General features: G+C 38.1%; 1 protein-coding gene across 2 annotated transcripts in view; it reads right to left on the reverse strand.

The window, feature by feature from the left end:
- The window catches only part of ITGB1 (integrin subunit beta 1), a 55,098-nt gene that overhangs the window by 24,785 nt on the left and 5,321 nt on the right, over positions 1–24,992 (reverse strand). For both annotated transcript variants that reach the window (XM_043965643.1, XM_043965644.1), the window contains exons 2-3: positions 7,617–7,686; positions 1,489–1,574 (exon numbers count right to left, since the gene is read on the reverse strand). In XM_043965643.1, coding sequence (XP_043821578.1) covers positions 1,489–1,574; positions 7,617–7,686 — 156 coding nt within the window. The remainder of the gene's footprint in view (positions 1–1,488; positions 1,575–7,616; positions 7,687–24,992) is intronic.

Genomic DNA, 24,992 nt, shown 5'->3' on the forward strand with positions numbered 1-24,992 from the left:
ACTATCCTCCACAACAAAAAAAGCACACTAGTGAAGTAAGCTTTTCAAAACACTGACCATCATGCAAAAGTCTTAAGACTGTACACAGAGCTCATGTGACAATATCTTTAACCCTTCTTCTTTGAAACATGATTTAATATCATCAGCAACAGCCAAGTGTGAATTAATTCAGAAATAATTTGGCAGAGCTAATCTCCAACTCCAGATTTCCCTGTTCTACAGATAATCTACATCCTAAAAAGACGGGTTACTTAAAAAAGTAAGCTGTGTCAGTGTGCTCAGTTCTTAAACCATCATTCTGAATGATCAACAGCTGGTCGGCACAACTGCTCCTAAAAGGGGGTGGGGGGTGGGGAGAGGGTTCTGGGCAGTTTCCAATTATCCATGCCTAGGATAGCTGGAGGTTTAGAAAATAAGGACTGCTGCTTCAGAAGTAGTCTTTTATAGCCAGCACAGTTGAAAACCAAACTCCATGCTCACAAGTATACTGGGATGACTGGTTAGAGAAAATTGCAGCATTCTCTATCTTCCTTGTTGTCCCCAGTTTAACCAAGTGGAGCTAAGGGTAAGAAAATACTTTCAGTTATTTAGTGGCTATGTTTACAACAGTCAGAGCATGCAGTCTGGTGTAATCTGCTTGTGTAATATAGTCTATCTCTACATGGTCAACCCTTGAACTTTCCCCTACTGCTTCACCCCACTTCTGCCTTGATTCTCTCATTATTAGTTGTTGCATATTCAGAAAACGAAAATAAACTTTCAATTAAATCAAATCAAATGTAATTAAGACCATTCTATTTGTAACAAAAGTCAAAGCATCTAAAGCATTTCAAAATCAAATACAAGTGAATCTTGGGTTTTGTGCTGCTTGGGCTATATATTCCCATTAGCTTAGGTAGTTAAAATTCAACAAACATTTATCAAACATCTACTTTGTGTAAAATGTTTGTGTTAGGTACTAGCAATATAAAGTTAAAAAAATGAAAAGGTTCTTCCCTTTGTAGCTTTATATTTATCTGAGTGGGATATGCCATGTACAAAGTATAAAGCAATATAGAAAATGATGGGGCAAAGCTGAGATCTAAACAAATTGCTCTATGAAAACTTAATTAACTGACCAGATATGGATACATATTTTTATGGGTAATTTTGCTGGCCAAGTTGGGAACTTCTGAGAGTGCACAACTTCGTTAGAAGGGCAGGTATTATATATTAGATATGAACCATTTTGAAGAACAGAAAGCATATTCAAAAGATACAGGGAATGGATGTCATTCTAGAGGCACACGAATCTAAGAAAAGCTATGAGTAACAAACCTGGAACAGAGAGATTTACAATGTTCATGTAAGGAATATGGTGGTAGGAACCTGCCTCCCTGTTCCCCCAACAAAGCAATCAAGACAAAAAGAAAAATTTTAAAACTGAGCATAATGAATATATATGAAAGTACTATAATTCATCTCAAAACCCATATACATATTACTTACGGAATTTGTGCACCATCCACAATTTGGTCCTGCTTGTATACATTCTCCACATGATTTTGCATTTGCTTTTAAGCAGTCATTTCCACCTGTCAAAAAAACCCCACCACACCCGAGTTATTTCAATTTAAAGTATTATAAAATATAAGCTATAGTAATGTTGATTATGCATGGAACAGTGGAAAGACTACTCTTGTCTCTGCAGTTAGATCTGGGTTCAAATCCCAATTCTGATGTTTACTCCCTGGACCGCATTTTCCTTACCTATAAAATAAGGAGCTTAAATTAGATGGTCTCTGAATTTCCTCAGGCTCAAGATCTATGATCGTATGCTTTTCTAATAAAATGAATTTAGTTCACATTGATATTTGTCACAATGTGATAGTGAACTTGGATACTTTCCCCAGGCCCTACTAACTTTCAGTCCCCTTACTCCCCCAAAGAATTATGTCAGATATTGAGCAAGTACAACTAAATCCAGAACAAAAAAAGTGAAATCTGACAACATAAAGTAGAAAATGCCAATCCCTAAGGCCTCCATCAGCCTCTGCCTCTGCCTCCAGGTAGGGAAATACAAGCTGAGTAGAAAGCCTGGGCCTGGATCCATGCTGCAGTCTCCTCCTGTACCATGCTCCTTGCCTGCTCCCCTAGATCTACATGGACAGATGCTGACCCTACTCGGCCACACTGGGAAAAGTGTGTATGTTGAAGGGGACCAGGTTAAAATAAGAGAGAGGGGCACAACGTGTGCTGCCTTCTGCCTCTGGATCTCCAAGGCTGAAGATTTTTCCAAAACACCCTCCCCAGAGTCCTCCCACTCTGAAAAAAAAAAAAATGACTTTTTTTGCATAGGATATTGACACACAGAAAGAAAGAGAGAAAGCTTAAGGAGGGACTAGAACAGGGAGATCAGGCTACATGGCAGATCTTATGCACAGGTATCCAAGCTGTTATGTCCATGTGAGGAGCTTGAAGGAGCAACCAAGTCCAGTCCTGGGGGGATCCTGACCAGGACAAAGGGGGAAGAATCAGGAAATGACTAACAGGGAATACAAAGAAAAAGGCTGAAACACTAAAGATTCCAAAAGGAAGAAAATTCAATAAAATCCTGGAACAAGGAATAATGAATACAAGCCCTTAAAAATCACAAAGCTAAGGGGGCAGCTAGGTGGCGCAGTGGATAGAGCACCGGCCCTGGACTCAGGAGGACCTGAGTTCAAATTTAGCCTCAGACACTTGACACTAGCTGGTGACCCTGGGAAAGTCACTTAACCCTCATTGCCCAGCCTCCCCCCCCCCCACAAAAAAAAAATCACAAAGCTCTCTAAGTTTTATTATCTTTTCCTTCCACTGAAGCTCCAAACAAAAAACTTTAAGACACACAATATTGTCCAGCATCCCATTCCGACACTGGTCATGTTCATAAATGCATTCTTCATTCTGGAATTTTAAGTCCATCACCTCTTTGGAAGGAGGTGGTGGTGTGATTAATTTTAGTCTTCTGGGCTTATGGTTTATTACACTAATCAGTTTTAGAAGTCAAGTTTGTTTTTCCCTGTAATGCCACTGTGTAAACTATTCATTTCACTCTGCATAAGATCACAGGTCTTCACAATATCTCAGAAAAGGTCTATTTTTTCCCCCTTTCTTATGGCACAAAAGTATTCTATTACATTCATATACCACAATTTATTTAGCCATTCTGTAATAAGTGAACACTCCTTTAGTTTTCAGGTTTTGGCTACTATGAGGAGGGAGAGGAGGGATAAGGGAATAAGCTTCTACAGAGCACCTATGTGCCAGGCACTGGGCTGGTTGTTGTCCTTTGTCCTCAGAAAGAACCAAAATGATATCACTATGTTGGGTGCATGTGCCCAGCTGTGGCTGATCACACCAATATGAGCTCTGAAGGTCTGACCATAAGTTGGGCACAAATAGTCCATAAGAATCTTTGGAGTGGAGATGTCTCTAAATCTGCACATCTCACATTTCCTTTGAGCTACTGCAATCCGGCTTTGCTCACTGGGCACAGAGCACTCTTTAATGGGAGCATATGCCATGCTGGGTGGTCCTTTGCCAGTGTCTCATAAATGATCCTTGATTTCACTTAGGAAGTCTTTTTTTTTTTCTGGTGAGGCAATTGGGGTGACTTGCCTAGGGTCACACAGCTAGTGAGTGTTAAGTGTCTAAGGCCGGATTTAAACTCAGGTCCTCCTGATCCCAGGGCCAGTACTCTATCTACTGTGCCACCTAGCTGCCCTAGAAAGTCTTTTTTTTTTTTTTTTTTTAGTGAGGCAATTGGGGTTAAGTGACTTGCCCAGGGTCACACAGCTAGTAAGTGTTAAGTGTCTGAGGCCAGATTTGAACTCAAGTACTCCTGACTCCAGGGCCGGTGCTCTATCCACTGCGCCACCTAGCCGCCCCAGGAAGTCTTTTGATACTTCAAGAATTCATCATCATTTACAAGTAGGTATCTATAGGAAATCACCACCTCATTTCAGAAAGGCCTGGAAAGACTTGTATGAAGTGAGCAGAACTGGGAGAACATTGTAAACAGCGACAGTAATATTGTTTGATGAAGAACTGTGAATGACTTAATTGTTCTCAGCAAAGCAATGATCTAAGACAATCCCAAAGGACTAATAATGAAGCATACTATCCACCTCCAAAGAAAGAACTGATATTGACTAAACACAGACTGAAACATGCTACTTCACTTTCATTCATTATTTTTCTTTTATTCAAGTTTTCTTATACACAATTACTGATATGGTAATGTTTTACATAATTGCACAAGTATAACCTCTATCCATTTGCTTACTACCTCAGGAAGGGGGAAGAGGAGAGATGGAAGAAAAGATAGAATTTAGAATTCAAAACTTTAAATAAAAAATGACTATTATTAGAAAAAAAAAAAGAGCCTTGGGATGACTCCCTGCTGTGAACTTCTAGGAGCACATAGGATAAAAAGGTATGGATAGGTTTCAAGATGAAACTTTCAAATCAATGACATCTTGGGTCCATCCAGCCTTCTAATAATTAATGTTAAATTAAGCTTCCCCAGAGTAGAGTGGCCTTCCTCAGGAAGTAGGGAACTCTACCTCAGTGGACCTACCTCTTCAAGCAAAGGTTGGACAATCCCTTGTTGAGTGAGTAGGTTGTATTAAGGATTTGCTTTCAAGCACAGGGTTGAACTAAATAGTCACTGAGGTATCTTCCAACTAAGAGTCTCAAATTCTCTGTGTCATTAATAGCAACAATAAAAATAATGCTAATATGGGGGGACAGGGAAAGAAATCACCATCTCTAATAAATCCTGTTTCAGTGTGGACCCTGGCCAGCACCTCTCTGCTTTTTTTTCCTTGGATAACTGGGGAATTACTAAACAAAGTTATCTCCGTTGACGCATTTATCAGGAAGTCCTGTATGATCTGAACATATGCCTAAGAACCACTGTGCTAGAGAGCAGAGTCTTTAAAGCAGAATTTAGTTTCAGATTTTTAAAAAAATAATAAGCAAACAGTAGGATCTTGTCAAAACCTGAGAAAAACAAACACGTAGGAAAGCTTCGCAGATTTGTTTCTGTGACAATATAGAGGAAGTGGTGGAGCTGGTTTCATTGTATACCCAAAGAAGGAAAAAAATATTATTTCATTGGATACTTGTTCATCTCATCGTAGTGATGAATATAAGCAAAAAGAACAGCACGAAGATAAGTGCCTTTTATGTGCATTACCTGTCTCAGTGTCCAAAGAGGTAGAGAAATTATTTTAAGAACTAAGATCCTCCAAACCCAATGAGCATATACACTGATACTTAGCAGCTTCATTCTGTGAGAAGATTGGCACAGAAGATAGAAAAAAACTTGGTTCAGGATTAAGACACTAAAGAGGTACTTACAGACACCTGCTGCCTTAAGAATACATTCTTCCAGAAGAAGTAGGCACAGACCCCAAAGAGGTCAAAAAAAGAAACAAAGGTCCTGAGGTACCAAAATACTCATAGCAACACTATTTGTGGTAGCAAAGACCTAGAAAAATCGGGGTGCCCACTGACTGAGGATTGGATATTGAGTACTAGATGAAAAAACTGTGGCATAGGAATATAATAAATGACAAAATGTGAATAATTCAGAGAAAAATGGTTGGCATAGGAGGAAATGAATTGAGGAAACATGTAAATTGATGCAGGATGAAGTCAATAGAACCAGAAGAAAAAAATATGCAATAACTACAATAATGTAAATTAAAAGAACACTAAATGGTAGCTGAACTCTGAGTAACTGAATTAATCAATCTTGGTCCTGGAGAACAGATAATAAAATATGATTGCTTCCTTTTGGAAAGAGGGGGATTACAGGAACAAAATACTGCATATGTTGTCAGATGTAGTCACTGTCAGTTGTCTTTGTTCACAGATTGTATTTGTCACATCTAAATCTACAATCCTATCAGTCTTATGATCCTTGTTCCTATGAGTAAACAAACCAATGCCACTCCTCAATCCTTTCTTTGATAAATTAATTTTTTAAAAAGCCCCTGATGAGAGGCTTGTATCCAAATTTTTACACTGTCTCCTCAAAGAATTCCCATTGGTTAGTCTGACATATTTTGCCCCAGAAGGTTACTATTGCTCAAGTGTTCAGTGGTATGTTACACTTTATAAAACAGATTCAACTTTTCGCCTGCTAGAAAAACTGTTTTCAAATAAGTGATTCTATAAGTAAAGTAAGCCTTGGGAAGTTTATCTTAATGAAAGAAATGCTGGCTTTCCATAATTATAAGTGTGGTTTATTTTGCTTTTAAAATCCTCTACAGAGAGGTGGGGTGTGTGTGTGCGTGCACGCGTGTGTATGCAGAAAAGGGATATTTAAAAATTCCAAATAAACCATACTTATAGTCACAGATTTGAATTTCTAATCTTATCTGTGGACATGGGCATATTCCAGGTCTCTACTTTCCTACTCTTAGGTGTACAAACACCCCCTATTTTCTCTGACCTACATTTTGAGTAACTAGTTGATGTAATTCTTTTTTCTCTTGTAAAGCTGTTTTCCTCTCTTGCATAGACAGCTCCTCCTGAATACACATTCTTTCCACATTTCTTTCTTACTTTCTTGCCATTTTAGTGTTTTATCCTAATATCCTCCACATACACGATTCCTCTCCAGGCTGCACTCCTGGACATTATTTGCTATGTCCCAGAAACTTCATTCTGATTGGCTGGTGCCTTCCCTAAGCTCCAATTTAAGAAGGCTGTCCAGGGTAGCCATGCCTTCATTTCTCCCTGCTCCTCTTATGTCTTCACCATGTATTGTCTTCTTCAGTAAAATGTAAGCTCCTCTGGGGGTAGCTAGTGGCACAGTGGATAAAGCACTGGCCCTGGATTCAGGAGGATCTGAATCTGATCTGGCCTTAGACACTTGACACTTATTAACTGTGTGACCCTGGGCAAGTCACTTACCCCTCATTGCCCTGCAAAAATAAATGAAATGAAATGAAATGTGAGCTCCTTGGAGGCAGGGACTGCCTCTCTACTTGTATTTGTATGCCCAGCACTGGTGTATAGTAAGTGTTTAATAAATGCTTTTTTATTTCCTTATTTTCACACATTTCAGAGCCAGTATGCTTTCTACTACATCATAGTGCCTCTAGATTTGTGCTGGGCGAGGCTAGGAAGCACTCTGGCTAGTTAGTTTACGATAGAGGGAGAGAATATTGGATTAATGAAGCAATGGTTGAGCTATTAGGAATTCAGTTATCTGAATGAATAAGCTAGAGTCTTGTGGTCATGAATTTAGAGCTAGAAGTGACCTTTTTTACTGTGCAAGTAAAAAGAGGTTGGTACTAGAAGTGAAATTTGAACCTAGATCCTCTGACTCCAGAGACAGTATGCTTTCCACTTTATCATGAGAGAAATGGAAAAGACTGAAATATTCAAGTCCCTTAGTATGTCACAAATGGAGCGAAGGAAAGGCTGAGAGCTAAGAAGAAGGCCAGTCAATAAAAGTCTGGCTAATTGACAATCAGGAGAAAGTGAAGTGACAGAGCAGTCAGGCAGGAAGGAGAAAAAGAAGAGGAAAAAAGTCTAGTGTTCATTATCAGAGAGACATAAAGAATAGATCAGCTTACCTGTTTGGGCAAATACTTGACAAATTGAGCAACTGACCAGTCCAACCCAGAAAATTAGTTGTAAACTCATCTGGAAAATAAAATGTACACAATTTAAGTATTAAAGTAGACTAAAATAAAATTTTAACATCTTCCATTCCACTATATCTCCCATCGATTCCCATATTTTTATTCTTCCCAAAAAGTTAGAGAAGACTTCCATGATTAGTTTTAAGTTATATAAACAAGTATTTTTTGTTGTTTCAATGACAGGACAAATTTGTGATGAATTCAGAGCTAACATGTATTACTTTTTTTTTTAAGATGATTGTTAAACAGAGAATTGTTGACTACTCTCCATCAAGATTTTGAAGGCTATTAAAAAACTATTTGGTACCTCTACACACATATGGAAAGAACCTAATTTCTGCTCCTAAACATTTCTAAATGAAGAATAAAAAAACACCTATTCATAAAAATAAGTTACTTAACATTCATTAGTCAAAACACAGTAACAGCATGGAAAAGAAATCGGGCTTAAAAATGGTCAAATTCCTTCTCTCTGTAACACAGTGATCAAAAACCTGGAAATCACAACATACCCAAAGGGCAGATTAACTGAAAACAATTATTTGTCTGAATTATTTGAAAGTACAATTCTGAGTGGGCAAACTTGAAATTTAAGATGAATATAATATTCTAAGTGTTTCAATTGCCTACTTTTTTAAGTATTTCAATTCCGGGAGAGAGAAAAAGTCAACTATTAGTCCTTCTGTCCTAGCCTCTGAGGAATGAATGAAGTCTGCCTTGTGATTCTTCATCTCTAAGATTATGACTGCTTCTTCCTGGCTAAGGACATCTGCCTCCTCATGTCCTAGAAACACAAAAAAGCAAATAATGGGACAAGGAGCCCAGGCCCCTGAGCTTCTAGACCTGTTTTGTTACTGTGTAAAATGATAATGGGATGGGCACAGAGTTGCCTGGGATCTCAGAGATCCCGAGCCAGCCTCATTTTGCAGATAAGGAAACTGAAGCTCAAGCTCAAGGAGGTGAAGTGAATCAAGCAACTGGGTGGCTCATTGTGGGTGCAGCCATTAGGTCAGAAGGAAAAGCCCAAAATAAATTAATTACAATTTAAAAAAAAAAAAGAAAAGTCAGTCTCAATCACTTCTCAGTTCTGTGACCCTAGGAAAGTCTTTTGTCTCAGTGCTTGACCTCCAGGATAGTTGTGAGAATCAAATGAGATATTTGTAAAGATATTTGTAAGGCATAGTGCCTGGTACACAGTAGAAGCTATATAAATTCTATCATTATCATTATTATTACTTGTCCAAAGTCACACAGGCAATAAGTGTCAGAAGGCAAATTTGAACCCAGGTCCTCTTACTCTGGAATTAATGATCTTTCCACTGGGCCTTTCTACAAGTTTAGCACCAGAACAAAGGGCTCTGGAGAGCTCAGGCACTATAACCCTTCCCCCACTCCAGATAGGAAGATGAAAGGCTTATTTACGTGCTTATGTAAATTCTGATAATCCATTACTATTTTACCTTGGTCTGAATAGCCTGGAGGCTCCCCCTGAGCTTGCTGGGCCTCTGCAATCTGCCTTTAATTTCGTGAACAGTCCTAATAGAATCATTCACAATGCTCTGAATTGTTCCCCGGTGGTTTGGATGCACTTCTCCAATCCTTTGGCTTTCCAAGATTATATCAAGTTTTGCTTTTGCTCCAATTCAGATTCTTGCTGTGCAGATAGTTTGACAACTCCTGAGTTGTCAGGTGAGTCTCTCCCACATAAATCATCTGACAAGCATTTATTAAGTGCCATGCACTGTGAAGCACAAATGAAACAATCTCGACTCTGCTATGTCCACAGGCATCCCTAAAAGCACTGTGCCTTAGTACTGTTCAGTTACAGAGCACTACTGATGGTCATTCCTTAGACACAACTGGCCAAAAGTTCACCTTTTAAGGACTGCCTGAAAGGTCTGACGTGTCCAAGATCCTTTTAGGCTAAGGAACACAATCCATAAAAAAAGGTGACATCAGCTCCTGAGCTATGATAAAATGGCCTGGACCATGAAAGTTCCTGAGGAAATGCAATGCTGTGATGGATGAGGTTTCTGACTGTGCTTCCACCTAAAGCAAACAGAACAAATATTTGCTCCATATATGGAGTGGCCAATGTTTCTTCTGTACAGCTCCTTTTCACTCCTCAGATTCCAGTGAATACGACTAAAGGAAAGCTTTTTAAGTGCACAATAGAAAATGTACTACGCTTATTACTCCAGTGCCTCTCCCTAGTCTACAGTGAATATTTAGCTCTTTGAAATCAACTTTACAGAGCCCTCAAACACCCCAGAAAATGTTTAAATTTGAAAATCCCTGCCAGTGAAGACAGGTTCCTGTTAGAAGCCAAGTTTTCATTAGCTTTTCTCAGCACTTGCAAGTGCTGAGAAAAGCTAATGAAAACTTGGCTTCTAACAGTTGGTTAGTTTGCTGACTAGAAGGAAAGAATCATTTTCCTGGCCAGGTATATATGTCTAAAGAACAATCTTTTAAATTCTTATTCTGAAGCAGACGGTTGAAATGATAGGAAGGGGACAGGGAAAGAAGACAGCAATATGTATGAGACAAAAACACTCACAAGTTCAAGCTCCAACACCTATTGCTGCATAACTAAAGGCAAATCACTTACTCTTTGTTGCCCTCAGTTTCTTTATTTGTAAAATGGAAATAATAACACTTCACATGGCTTTAAATATTACATTTCTAACATCCTGTTCTCCCAGTAACTTAAACTCCTCAATCCTTATGACTCCTATTTCTACTCTTCACTCACACAATAGGCTTTTTTCTACACCTAATCCTTCCCCATGACAAAATTTCCAAAACTTTTAAGAGTGCTGTTATGTCTCCCTTCCCATCCTTCAATCTTATCCTCCATTCCTTCAAACAACGGTCCCACAACATCATCTTGAGGCCTTTCACTATCCTAGTTAACCATCTCTAAAATGATATGGGATTCACTATAGGATTCCTTTAAATACCAAGTGCTCTTGCTGTACTTAAGATGATTTGGGATACCTGCAACTTTTCAGATACATGTCTCTTGTTCCACCTGATGCATATATTCAATCACTGACAGCATTTGGGAGAAACTCTGGAGTGTTTGTACACAGCCAGCAAGTGTCTGAGGCCAGATTTCAATACAGGAAGATGGGTCTTCCTGAATCCAGTGCTTTGTGCACTGTGGCACTCCCTTTTCTCAGCTTGATGGTCCCAGTCTCCTGCCAATTCTAAATTTTGTGATCCTGTGATACTACAATAAGTTCACCTTTGGAGTCCGCCTTCACCCAACTCTCACCTGTGGCTCCAAGAAGCTGTAGCACATGCAGTAGCTACACCCCAGTAAAACTGTCTCAGCAGATGGGCTAAACCAGGTTGAGAGTAACCAACAGGTCTCGAACCCATCAGCAAGTTAGGAAGGTGTCTACCCCAAGCATGTGAAGACTTCCACCCTAGTGGAATGGTTGAATATGAACAACTTGTTTTGACAGCTATTAAAGCAGCTGAAGCAGGTGCTGTGTAGCACTTAGAGCCTGCTTGGACACCCAAGACACCAAGGTCATCCACTGCATCCAGGGCCATCACCAGTTGTATTGACTTTGTTTTGCCACTGGACCTCTATGACTCCGGAAGACAAAGTAAGGCTGAGAACTTTGTGAAGCTCTGCTTCACTTAAATCCAATTCATGTGAAAGTCAAGATATAACCTGTAATCTCAATGGTCCTCTTCAAAAACAAAGGACTAACAACAACTTTTAAAATCTTCCTCAACTGGGAGGGCAGGCAGATAGGTAGTGCAATGGGCCAAGAGTCAGAAAAACTCATTTTCATGAGTTCAAATCTGACCTCAGACACTTACCAGCTGTGTGACCCTGGGCAAGTCACTTGACCCTTTTTGCCTCAGTGTCCTCTTCTCTAAAATGAGCTGGAAAAGAAAATAGCAAACCACTCCAATATCTCTGCCAAGAAAATCCCAACTGGTGTCATGAAGAGTTGGACATCACTGCAACAACTCAACTAGGAATGACTTAGTCAGGTCTTAAAATAAGAAGCTGTGATTTTTTTTTTTGAGAGTGGAATGGAAATACTAACAGAACTTGAAATGGTAAGTTTTGATTTTGCATTCAACTCTAAAGCCTTTTTACCTAGAATAAATTAATGCTGGTCCTGAATTTTTTTTTTTTTGAGAGTGGAATGGAAATACTAACACAGAACTTGAAATGGTATGTTTTGATTTCTCTTTCAACTCTATAAAGCCTTTTTACCCAGGATAAATTAATGCTGGTCCTGAATTGTTAAAAGTTCCCCATGGCAGGGGCAGCTAGGTGGCGCAGTGGATTCAGGAGGACCTGATTTCAAATCAGACCTGACACTTGACACTTACTAGCTGTGTGACGCTGGGCAAGTCACTTAACCCTCATTGCCCCGCCTCCCCCCCCCCAAAGTTCCCCATGGCAGAAAATGTTATTTAAAGCAATTTAAGCTTTTCACATTTGCTAGAATTTCTACAATGAAATAAAATATACTTATATAAACATTCTTTGTTTACTGGCTTCTCTCATGTCCATTGGTATATTAGACTAGCTATGCATTAATAACTTTGTAAATAAAATTAACTTCCTGTAACGATTGGAATAACGCCACCTGCTGGATACTTACTGTAGAGGAGTTCTGCCCATGAAGGGAAGGTCTTTGAGGGCAAGACCAGGAGTCAGGAAGTGACGCGGGCTAGTGGGAGGAGGAAGGAAGAGACTGGCGCTCAGTCTCGCTCTCTTTCCTCTGGACTCTGGCGGAGAAGGGAGCTAGAAATGTGCTCTCCCTTTAATAGATAGGAATCTAGGCCTTTTTCTCTCTCTTTACCAAATTCTTATTCTCCTTAATAAATGCTTAAAAGTCTAACTCTTGCTAAAGCTTATAATTTATTGGCGACCACTCATTAGATATTTTAGACAGTTTAGCTAGAATTTTAGCCCTTAACATTCCAGAGAAACTTTAGGCAAGACTACTAATCTTTATTATTTTTTTTCTCATACTCTGTAAAGGTACAACTCATTGACTATATTGTCTTTAGCTTACTAAGTAGTAGCCTGAGGTTCCTTCCTATTCACTTTATTCTAAACATAAAACAAATACTGAATAACAGGACTGATTTATTGTAGCACAGCATTAATAATTATCAATTAAAAGTTTAAAAAACCAAGAGGAAGAAGTCAAAGAAATAAAAGCAATTGAATTTTGACTAAAAAAGGATACAAAAACATAAAAGAAAGGCAAGAACAGAGAAACCCAAATAGATACATATACTCAGACAGGTATACACATATATGTGCACATAGGTGAAAATGTACAGAGGATTTGGAGATGGATGTAGAGGAAACAGATTGAGGCAGAGAGGGACCTGTAGAAGAAAAACTGGTGGTGGTTAACAGCACGGGTGGGAGGAAGTGTGGCAGAAGTGATGTAAAGGGGAGCAGAGAGAGGCAGATGGAGAAAACTGTATAAGAATAAAGGAGTTATAAAAGTGCCATTAGGCTCTATGCTGGGTATGTTCATGTTATAACTTTCTATTGGCTTAAGCTGTTGGCATCAACTTAAACTGTTAACATTGATCTTTGTGATATTGATGAATTGTTCGGTAGTTTGATTATTATGTTTTAGGGTTTTCCTCCATTCTTTAGATTTTTGGGGAGGGGAATTGTTTTTGTCTTTGTTCCCCCTATATGTTGCTCAACTAAGATCCTGTTAAGCAAAAATCTTAGATTGATTGGCGGGGGACAAGACAATTTCTCAAAACTCTTTACAAACCCACCTTTTAGTATTGTAGAATGGGTTGATGCTGTTGTCTCTGGGAACAAATATTAGGTGACTTTTGCATGTCAGTGTAACTGTCAGTTAATGATTAACTAGCACCTTTGAAGTATAAAAGTAAATTTCTAGGGGCAGCTAGGTGGCGAAGTGGATAGAGCACTTGCCCTGGATTCAGGAGGACCTGAGTTCAAATCCGACCTCAGACACTTGACACTAGCTGTGTGACTCTGGGCAAGTCACTTAATCCCAAGTGCCTCACCAAAAAAAAAAAAAAAAGTAAATTTCTAAAACTTAAGTCATTCTTTCCCATGCTGTAAAACTCAGAATTTCACAGACTAAACCTTTAAACCTGAGTTGAAAAACCCAGGGGAATCAGAGAAACACAGAATCTTTTATTTGGAAGGGATCTTTGCCTCAATCTCATCCAGTATACATTGCACATTTCCCCGTTTGCTTGAAGCCCACTATTTGCTAAAGCCCCACTGGGTAGTTTAGTGTTAAATGGTTTTTCTTTACATCTTCCAAGTTTCAACCTCTGAGGCCAAACAGAAAAAATAAAATCCCTCTTCCTATGGGAGCATATCAAGTACTTGAAGAGATCATTTTCCCCAGATCTTTTTTCTCTTCCAGGTTAAATGTTCTTGAGATGTTTTGGGCCCTTTACTCTTCTTTCTATATATTCTCTTGCCCACTGATCTCATCAGTTCCCCATAAGATTCTTTCATCTCTATGCAGATAATTCCCAGATTCATCCCTCATCTCTTGACTTGACTACGTATCCAATTACTTGCTGGCATCACATCTACCGAGATGTCCTATGGCATTTCAAACTGTATGTCCAAGACATTGCTTGTTATCTTGCCCCCTAAGCTTATCCCTCCTTCTAAATTGCCTATTTCTTTTGAGGGTACCACCATTCTGCCAGCCATTCAGGTTTGAAGCCTAGGACTCATCCTTACACTCTTTACTCTCCCTCAGTCACTGCTTGCTCCCCCTTCCCATACAATCAATGGCCAAGTTTGGGCTTTTCTCACTTCTCTCCTGGACTACTAAAATAGCCTCCTCATTGGTTTCCTTGCACCTGCCAAATTGATATTCCTACAGAGCAGGTGTGACCATATCATTCCTCTGTAATTGATTCTTTGGTGGCTCTCCATTGTTGTTACATAAAACAAAACCTCTTCTGTTTGTCATTTAAAACCTTTCACAAACTGCTTCCAGCCTATAATTCCAGCTAATTATACATCACGCCTTTTTACATACTCTAAGGTCCAGCCAAAGAAGTATACTTGACATCCTAGAAGGCAACATTCCATCTCATGCCTCAATTACTTTGCAGGAAGAAGCTGCCTCCCATGTTGAAAATACTTTTTCCTCTTGTTTCTGCCTCTTGAAACTCTAGCTCCCTTCAAGGTTCAGCAAGTGCCACCTCCTTCACAAGAACTTTCCTGATTCTGCCAGTTGCCAGGGATCCCACCCCCAACCACTATGCATTTATTTTGTATATACCCCCTAATAAAATATAAGGTATTTGTTTGCAGGAACTTTTGTTTTTACAAAAACAAAAGATAGCAATTAAAATCTTTAAAAAAAAAAAGAAATGGGGGGGGCGGCTAAGTGGCGCAGTGGATAAAGCACTGGCCCTGGATTCGGGAGTGCCTGAGTTCAAATCCGGCCTCAGACACTTACTAGCTGTGTGACCCTGGGCAAGTCACTTAACCCCCATTGCCCCCCCCCCCAAAAAAAAAAAAAGAAAAGAAATGGGTGCTTCTTAACAACACTGATTTTCATAATAGCTTAAATAGAAAAGATTATGTAAAATAAACTATCAATAAATTAATACATGAAAGTTCTAATAAGCTAATTAGGTACAATGCTATGTTAAATTAAGTGATTTACATTTGTTTTTCTGAATGTTAGTGATTATTCATAGTCAATGCTCTTAATCACTTTGCATCCACTTATTTCCAATGAAAGAGAATTTTTAATGAATCATATGCATTCTTTCTTCATCCATTCAACCCCAATTCAATAACTTATTTGAATTTGTCTGCATGAATAAATGAAAGTATTTCTGTTCACTGTGTGCCAGGCATTGTGTTAAGTTTTGGAGCAACAAATACAAAAAGCAAGGTAGTCTCTGTTTTTAAGGAATTTATATTTAATAAGAGAAAACCTGTTTTGGTCTGGGAAGTCACAGAAAGGATTGTGAATCAAAGAGCAATGGATTGACATGTCCTTTCGAGGAATGACTGTTATTTTTACTATTCCCAGAGCAAGAGGTGAAAAGGGAAGCCTGTGGTACAATGGCATGGCAGAGAGATGGACAGTTATCATATGTAACTATGTGATATAACACAGCAGATGTGACCTAAATTAAGGGCTAAGTGGTTAGGTGGCACAATGGATAGAGCACTGAGCCAGGAGTCAGAAATTTTTCTGAGTTCAAATTCAGTCTCAGACACTTACCAGCTGTGTGACCCTGGGCAAGTTACTTAACCATGTCTGCCTATTTCCTAACAAGTGGCAAGGCCATCCAAATGTAAAACTTCTCATTTGAAATCCTGCATTTTCTCCAATATTTCAAAGAGATGGTCCATTCAGTGTTACTCATTTATCATCTCCTATGCTGTGCCTTGGAGATGGCACAAGTTCCAAAGGATGTTGATGCTGGTCTAAATAATTTGTAGATAAGAACAGACTATGTTATAAAAGTTTCTTGATTTCTATGTAACCTTTGGAAGCATCTTGAAATTATTTTTTCCCCTTCATTTTCACTGGTAACTTGTTACCCTGCCCTGCTCTTTCTCCTCCCCTCCCCCCCCCCAAAAAAAACCCTGTTCTGGAAAAATTGGGAAATGTTACAGCTGACTTTTGCAGAGAAAGAAGTAAATCCACATATCCCTATGTGCACATGTATATAAAACCACCAAAAGAACAAAATTTCTTAAGGACATAGAAAAGGAATTGGAAGACAGAAAATAAATTGCTTCTGTATCCTATGGTTTTATCTGGGATTCATGCCTAGTGTTTAAAATCATTTTAAGAAAAAGGTTTTACTTTATTTGACTTTTAAGGCTTAATATCACCATCTTGTGGCATTTTTGAATACTGTCATTAAAAGGAATCAGTAAGTGAATGGAGTTAAAACAAGAATTCAAATCCTGATTCTTTTTGATACTTCCTATGTAATGTTGAGCAAGTTTCTTAAACCTTTCTAGGTTTCAATTTTCTCATCTGTAAATGCAGGGAGGGAAGGAAGGGGGTGAGTAGACGCTCACTATAGTCCTTTTTATAGCTCCAGACCCTATGTAACTTATAAAGCCAGATTGTACTTTTGAAATTACAGGTATAAATGGGATCGGCTCTCTTGGCCCTTGCCCAAAAAGCCAAACAAATTCAAGCTGAAGGCTTCAGGTCCCCCATATCTAATCTAGGAAAGCAATAAAAGACAGAAAGTCAATGTAAACTATCATCTATCTGCATAATTTATGCAAAGCTGCCAATTTTTTTCCCTTCAGCAGCAAAGTTTTCTTGCTTGATTTATGAGAAAATGAGAGAATCAAGAAGTCCTCTCCCTTAGATCATGTATCTTATATCCTTATGTAACTCTCAGGAATAAGAAGTCTAAGAAATTTAAGAGCCTGAGAAAGCCCACCTCCTCTAATGGGTCTTCCTAATTAGCTGGGGAAAAAAAAAAAAGATGTAGATAAATTTCTTTAACTCTTTCATGGGAAGGACATGAAAGTTAATAGTTCCAACTCTTTATCTTAAAGATGTCACTGTGGCTCCATGAAAGAGAGTAAGTAACTTAGCCAAGGTCCAACAATGAACAGGTCATACTCCCAGGGCAGCATTCCTTCCACTATCGCACACTGGCCACCCTTTACTAATTTCAGTGGGCAGCTAGGTGGCACAGATGGATAGAGCAGTGGCCCTGAAGTTGGGAGGACCTCAGTTCAAATGTCACCTCAGACACTCACTAGCTGTGTGACCCTGGGAAAGTCACTTAACCCTAATTGCCTTAAAGAACATCCAGGGCCATCTCCAGTAGCCCTGATATATAACTGGCCACTGGATCCAGATGGCTCTGGAGGAGAGAGTGAGGTTGGTGACCCTGCACAGCCCCTCACTTAAAAAAAACAACACCAAAAAACCATTCAGCGCAAGTCACGACAGATGTCACGGCCTCTTCAGGAACAACCCACAAACAAAAACAAATTTCAGTAACATGGAATGGCTGGAAAAGCCCTGGATTTGCCATCAAGGGGACGCAGGCTTGGGCAAGAACCTCTTAGGTCCCTTCTAGTTCTAAATCTTATGAAAACAATGGCCAAGGTATTTATCGTCTTCTCAAACACCTCTAGTTCCAACTTATTTTCAATCTTTGCTTCCATATGCTAATGACAAGTAGACCACATTATAGTCAGTCCTCAATTGATGAAAAAACTGTTTTAAAGTTCATTTAAAAATAAGATATGGAATTCATAATTTTCCAAAATAAATACTATATGTAATGGTTAGGTTCTTAGGCCAACCCACAAAATCCTCTTTAATTTATAATATGAAATTCAATTCAACAAACATTTATTAAGCACTGTGCTAGGTTCTGTGTAAGATACAAAGTTTAAAAGACAGTTTATAAGACACAGCTCCCCCTACCTCAGTTTACAATCTATTTACAGTCATATGAGACACAAAAATAATAAAAAATATGTAAGTATAAAAGTGGTGCAAGTGCTGAAGATGGAAGGTCATTATCAATGAAGAGAATCAGAAAAGGATTCCTGGAATGGGTAGCAATTGAGCTGCACTTTAAAAGACAGGCAAGGATGGAACAGATTGGGGGAAGAGGAAGGGCGGTATATTCCTATCATAGCAAATTAGTTGTAAATGTAGTACTTTGGAAATAGTATTTTCTCCTTGTGAGGCAAAGGAGTAAGCAGATGGTTTTATCATGTGTACAAAGACAAGAAGAAACATCATATCATTGCACAGTTGACCATCTCATATTGCAGTACTCAAAAATAAATATTAACAAAAACACTACTGAGAAAATAACTGTAACTTATATACCAAGATCTATTGTAAAGGATGAAATAAAGAAATTCTACAAAGAATTCAATAACCCCTCCAAATTAAATCAACATTGCTACTTGGTGACACCAATGCAAAGATTGAGAATAGGTGTGGATGGAGAAAATATGGTGAAAAATATAGATTAAAAATAAAGTATGGGGCAGCTAGGTGGCGCAGTGGATAAAGCACTGGCCTTGGATTCAGGAGGACCTGAGTTCAAATCCAGCCTCAGGCACTTGATACTTAACTAGCTGTGTGACCCTAGGCAAGTCACTTAACCCTCATTGGCCTGCAATAACAAATCAAAACAAAAAAAAGAAATAAAGTATGAAAGAGGCCAAAGACTTCTAGATTTCAGAAGGCAAATGCTTACACATAATGAATATTTTCTTTGAAGGGAAAAAACATAAATAAATGGAGAACACTGAATAGCATTTAAAAAAATTGAAATTGATTAAATTTTCACAAACAAAACCATTCATTACTGATTTTATAGTCAGACCACTGACTTGTTAAAGAAAAAGTCAAAATTAGTACAAAACTATAAAAACAAAAATGAAAATTAGAAAAGACATCATGGGGAAGCAGAAAGAGCACTGAATTTAGAGTTAAAAAAATCTAAATTCAATCCTAGCTATTCCATTAGTTATCTGCATGACCCTGGGCAAGTCCCTTTACTTCCTTCAGGCTTTGATGTGGTCAGACTAGAACAACACTAAGAAATAGTATACAATTAAAATAACTACAACCTGTCCTATTTAAACACATTGACAATGTAAAATGGATTATGATCAGATGACATAAATACTTATAATAACTTCATATAGATAGGCCAAAATTCTAAAAAGTGCCTCAGCAGACAGTCAACTTACTTCCAAAGTGGAAAGCTATAGTAGTTACAGAAAACACAAACTAAAACTCATTTATAAAATCTTACTGAGGATAGTAAAAGATTATGAGTAGTATTTCCTAATAAAGCAGAAGGGAATAACTGCAGTAAAACTAGTCAGAATCAAAAAAGGAAATGCAGCAAGATTAAAGGAAGTGTAGCTAGACAAGATCTAAGCTGAAAGTGATAAATGTGAGGGTGATGAAAAATCTATTCATAATGAATCTGAAAGGGACAATACCAAAGATGATGGAAGAAGTTTTGGACCTTCTTAATACCTAAAAAATCCCACACCAAAAACAAAAACAAACCCATCAGATGAATGAATGCTTAATCCTTGATGTGCTGTTATAGTGACCATGAAAAGAACTAGTTCATCAGTACACACATATCTTCAACAAATTGGGCTCAGAATTAAACAGAAGGAGGAGATCAGGCTGGGTTATCTATGGGAAACTTTTTTTTTTAAAATAACCTCAAACTTCTTGAAACAAAGGCCCATATTTTTTAATACTAAAATTCTACAGTTGCTATATGACTCCAATTCACTTAATACTACAATCTCTGAAAAATTAAAATTGAGAGGCATGTTAAAAGTGTAAATAGGTGGCAATATACAATAAAGTAAAAAGAACTAGAGTAAAGAGTGTCATGAAAAAATATGTTCAAAAAGAAGATAGGACAATGAGAACAAGAGAGACTAACTTATGCTCCACTGTTATCCACAAGATATCAGAAAAAAGGAGAAAAAAAACATTATTAGCATCCTAGTGGATCACTATTCCCAGGTGAACTTATAGGAAGGCATAGGTAGATAGGCAGGCGCAGATAGATTGGAATATGCATCATTAGAAGAACATCGACATTGATGAGATCATAAACTTATTTCAGTCAGTTTACAGTAGAAATTATTACACATATTTGCTAAATGTTGGGTATCCGAGTCAAGAAAGCATAATCAAAAGAATAATAATATACAGTCACCATGACTATACAAATGAGGGCAATAAAAAACTGGACATTAGCATTAACTCACTAAAATTAAAGAGCACATTCAAAAATCTTAGAATCTCAGACAGAGACCCCAGGAATCATTTAGCCCAAGAAATTCTGAAATAAAAATCCCTTTTACCATAATATACCTGACAAATGGTTAACCAGCATTTTGATGAAGACCTTCTTAAAGGAAGTTGCTACCTCTCAAGGTTAAGTCTTTTCACTTTTGGAGAGTTCTAATTATTTTGAAATTTTTCCTTCCATAAAGCCTACATTAGAAGCCATTCCCTATGCATTTATTCTTTCCTTTGAGCTAGACTGTAAGCTGCCATTCACTATCAGCAAAAATCCCTTTTTCCTTTCCCCTGCCCCACTAATTAAGAAAGTTTAAAAAAATCTCATTTTGCACTATGAATCTTTCACTTCTGTCAGGTGGATAGTAGTATGTTGGGGTTTTTTTTGTTTTGGTTTTTGGGGTTTTTTTGCAGGGCAATAAGGGTTAAGTGACTTGCCCAGGGTCATAGAGCTAGTAAGTATCAAATGTCTGAGGCCGGATTTGAACTCAGGTCCTCCGGAGAGAGTAGTATGTTAATACTCATAGTATTCTGAAATCCTAGATGGTCATTATACTGATCAAAGTTTCCAGGAATTTCAAAGTTATTTGACTTTACAACATTGTTTTCTTTGTATAAACTGTTCTCCTGGTTTTGTTCACTTCACTCTGCATCGGTTCAAACAAGTCTTTACAGGTTTCTCTGAAATCATTCCCTTCAACATTTATTATAGCATATTTATATTCCATCACTTGTTCAGCCATTCCCCGGCTGATGAACACTCCCTCAGTTTCCAATTCTTTGCTACTGATAAAAGAGCTATATGGATATACATATACGTATATATGTATGCATACACACAGTCACACAGACACACATACCCTTAGAGTTTGTTTTGCTATTTCTCCTTTAATTTACTCTCCCTCTAATTCCCCCTTTCCCCTCCTATTTCCCTGTTGAGTAAAATTCTGAACCCACATGTGTCCATATGTGTGTATGTAGGAATGTATTCTTCCTTCCCTTAACCAGTTCAAATGACAGTGAGGTTAGGGAAAATTATCTCATGTAATCAAGTATTAGTCTATACATAAAAGGAGGAAGGGGTAGAGGGAATAGCTAAGATCTGAACCTTACTATCATCTCTTCCCTTTCCATTCTTCTTTTAAAATCATGAATATAGAACAGAACCACTCAAGCCTTCTAATTAAATTTCCTCTATGACCCAAGACAATAAGCTTCAGAGGGGAAACCATGTAGCATTTCTTCACATTAGAATTATACTCAGTTTTGCTGAGCAAGTTATTCTTTTTGTTTTGTTTTGTTTTGTTTTTTAGTGAGGCAATTGGGGTTAAGTGACTTGCCCAGGGTCACACAGCTAGTAAGTGTTAAGTGTCTGAGGCCAGATCTGAACTCAGGTACTCCTGACTCCAGGGCCGGCGCTCTATCCACTGTGCCACCTAGCTGCCCCAAGTTATTCTTTTTTTTAAAGTCTATACCCTTTGCCTTCTGAAATATGCATTCCAAGTTCTCTGTTCCTCTAGAGTGATGGCTACTAACTCATTCACAATTCTTGAATTTTTTTTCTTTTTCAGGTAGCTTGTGATATCTTTTCTTTGATCTGAACCTCTGGATTTTGGCTACAATGTTTCTGGGTGCTTTCATTTTAGGTTTCTTTCAGGAGGCGATGGATGGATTCTATTTCCACCATGCCTTCTAGTTTTAAGAGTTCTGAGCAGTTTTATTTCATGATTTCTTTTAAACATGATGTCTAGGCTCTTTTTTTGGTCATGACTTTTAGGTAGTACAATGACCCTTAAATATTCTATCTTCAATCTGTTTTCTAGGTCAGTTGTTTTTGCTATAAGATCTTACATTTTCTTCTATTTTTTCATACTGTTTTAATATTTGTCATCTCATGCCTTTATTAGTTCTATTTGGTCCATTTTAATTTACAGGGAATTTGTTGATTGGGCAATGTTTTATATCTCTTATTCTAAGTTCCAATCCTTTCTTCCATAGTTCTCTTATCTTTTTAAATTTCCTCCTTCCAGAGCTTTCATTTCAAATCTGATCACTGCCCACTGGTGTAGGTCTGAGCAACAGACCTATGGGGTTATCTTCTTTGGAGTATTAATAGACTGCTACTGTACTCAGCCACTAATGAGCCAGCTAGAAAACTCTGCTGGTTCAGAGTAATGGGACTATAGACTTTTTTTTTGGTCTGTTATTCCTACTCTAGCTATTCTTCTGGCTTTAGAACGAACCAGAATTTGGGCCCCACTGCTGCTGAGGTCTGAGCCATATAGTTAAACTGCTCCTTGCTTCTGCACTTGTTCCATACTTGGTACACAGCTTAGGACCTGCAACCACTCCTTCTCTGGAATGTCACCCCTGGGCACAGATACCCTCTTCAGTCTACCCTAGATCTATGACTCAGAAATTGGTAGTAAGCAACAAGACCACTAGTTGGCACCTGTTCCCATTTCCTACACAAGGTCCTGGTAAAGATCAAGGGTAGCTTCTTGTCCTTTTAATACCTGGGTGCTGGAATGGTCCACATATAGGGTCCCATACTGCTGGCCAGACCCTGTCTCCATAGACTTCTGTCTCCTTATTGATCTGGACTGGAAAAATAACTCACTGTGACTTTTTCTTGTATTTCCCTATCAGGATTTGGTTTGGTGAACTTTTCTATAGCTATTTAGAGGAGTATTATGGAGGAATTTTGTGTTGTACTTTTTAGTACTCCTCTGCCATCTAAGTTCTACCTTTTGCCATCATTATTTTTAACCAAAAAGCACTTGCTTTTAATACCAGAAAGCTGTGCTTCCTGTGGTCTGTAGGTCTTTATTCTGTGATAAATAATTAAAAGAACCAGAAGAAGCACATCTATTCTGTTAGCCTGCTATTGATCCAAGGAAAAATATGGACAAAAATCTACCCTAGAGGATGAAAAGGCACTTATGGATTATTATCTGTATCAGGGCTTCTTAAACTTTTCCCACTCACGACCCCTTTTTGCCCGAGAAATTGTTACATGACCCTGGGTATATAGGTATATAAAAGATACACATAACCTTTTACTTTGCCAAATTTTTTGCAATCCCCACATTCAGTTGCATGACCCCATAATGGGATCACAACTCACAGTTTACAAAGCTTTGATCTATATCAGTGGAGGGAATAGCCATGCCAATGAGATCATCATGAATCAATAAAAGTAGAAGTCAAGTTATACATGTTTTAGTGAATGATCAATACTTCTGGAGGACAGTAATCCACAGCAAGAGAAATTCTCAAACCTTGCCTTGGCATGTAAAGGGTTAAAGATTTATTTATATATTAGAATAAACCCATGCCCAGGTTATTCTGGCCATTCCCTTCATTGATTATGGTATAGGACAGAACTCTGGAGTTAAGAGTAGGACCATGCATTTCTCAGGGTGGGCGTAGAGGGAGGGAAATGTAAGGTATGAGGCTAAGATGGTACTAGGGCTGAAGGAGCCACAGATGAAACTGAAAGGAAAGTTGTAAGGATGGAGTTTAGGAGAAGAAGACTCTTATTCTGGACTGGTCTTGAGGTCTGAATGAAGTGGGCAGTTCTGAGCAAGAGCTCTGGAGGATGAAGAGGGAATAAGAGATGGGGAGGAAAAAAAATCCTAAGCACAAGCTTCAGGAATATTTCCTCTATTTTCCTCTGACTAAGTGGAGGGCTATTTCAAATGAATTCTGATGGTAGTTCTCAATGATACATAATGTTTCAGAAACATATTATGTTCTATAAAGTCAAAACTTTAAAATACTACACACTCCCCCTATGGTATTTCAAGATTTTACTAAATTAAAATGCCCAATACACTTAGCAAGCTAAGGCAGAATACTGTGTGAAAATATAACCTTATTAAAGCATATACATTGTCAAACTGATTGCCATTAATTAAACTTAAAGGACTTTGATGTAAGCTTATAAGTGATACTGTTTTGCCCAAAAGGAGAGATCTTGAGAAATTATTTAATAACCACATTTTTCTATGAGGCAAGAGTTGAAAACATTGACCTTTCAAGTGTGATGACATGTTCTCTTGTGCTTTTATTTTTCAGATATTCACCCAAGGTTTAACTTCTTTCTACAGACTAAAAATATAGACTGCATGCTACATGTTGTTTATTGAAATATAGTTAGACCTACTTATTTTTCAGTTAAAAAGTGTTCAGTTAGATTGTAATCTACATGGTTTCTGGTAGAGTGGAAAGAGCATTAGTCATAGAGCAGGAGGACCCAGGGTTCTGGTTGACATACCTAGCTGGGTAGGTGAGCTAGGCCAAGACATTCTATGTCTTTTCTTCATTTTTTCATATGTAAAATGACAATACTTGCATTACTTCTCTTTTGAGGTTGTTGTGAACAAAACGCTTTATAAACCTGAGTTATTACTTTGATCCCCAACAGTTCTTGAGAAACATTCTTTCTAAAGTGTGAGGAACATCTTGTATGCACTCTAAG

Source organism: Dromiciops gliroides, chromosome 5, assembly GCF_019393635.1.
Source record: "Dromiciops gliroides isolate mDroGli1 chromosome 5, mDroGli1.pri, whole genome shotgun sequence".
In the NCBI taxonomy this organism is placed as follows: Eukaryota; Metazoa; Chordata; class Mammalia; order Microbiotheria; family Microbiotheriidae; genus Dromiciops; species Dromiciops gliroides.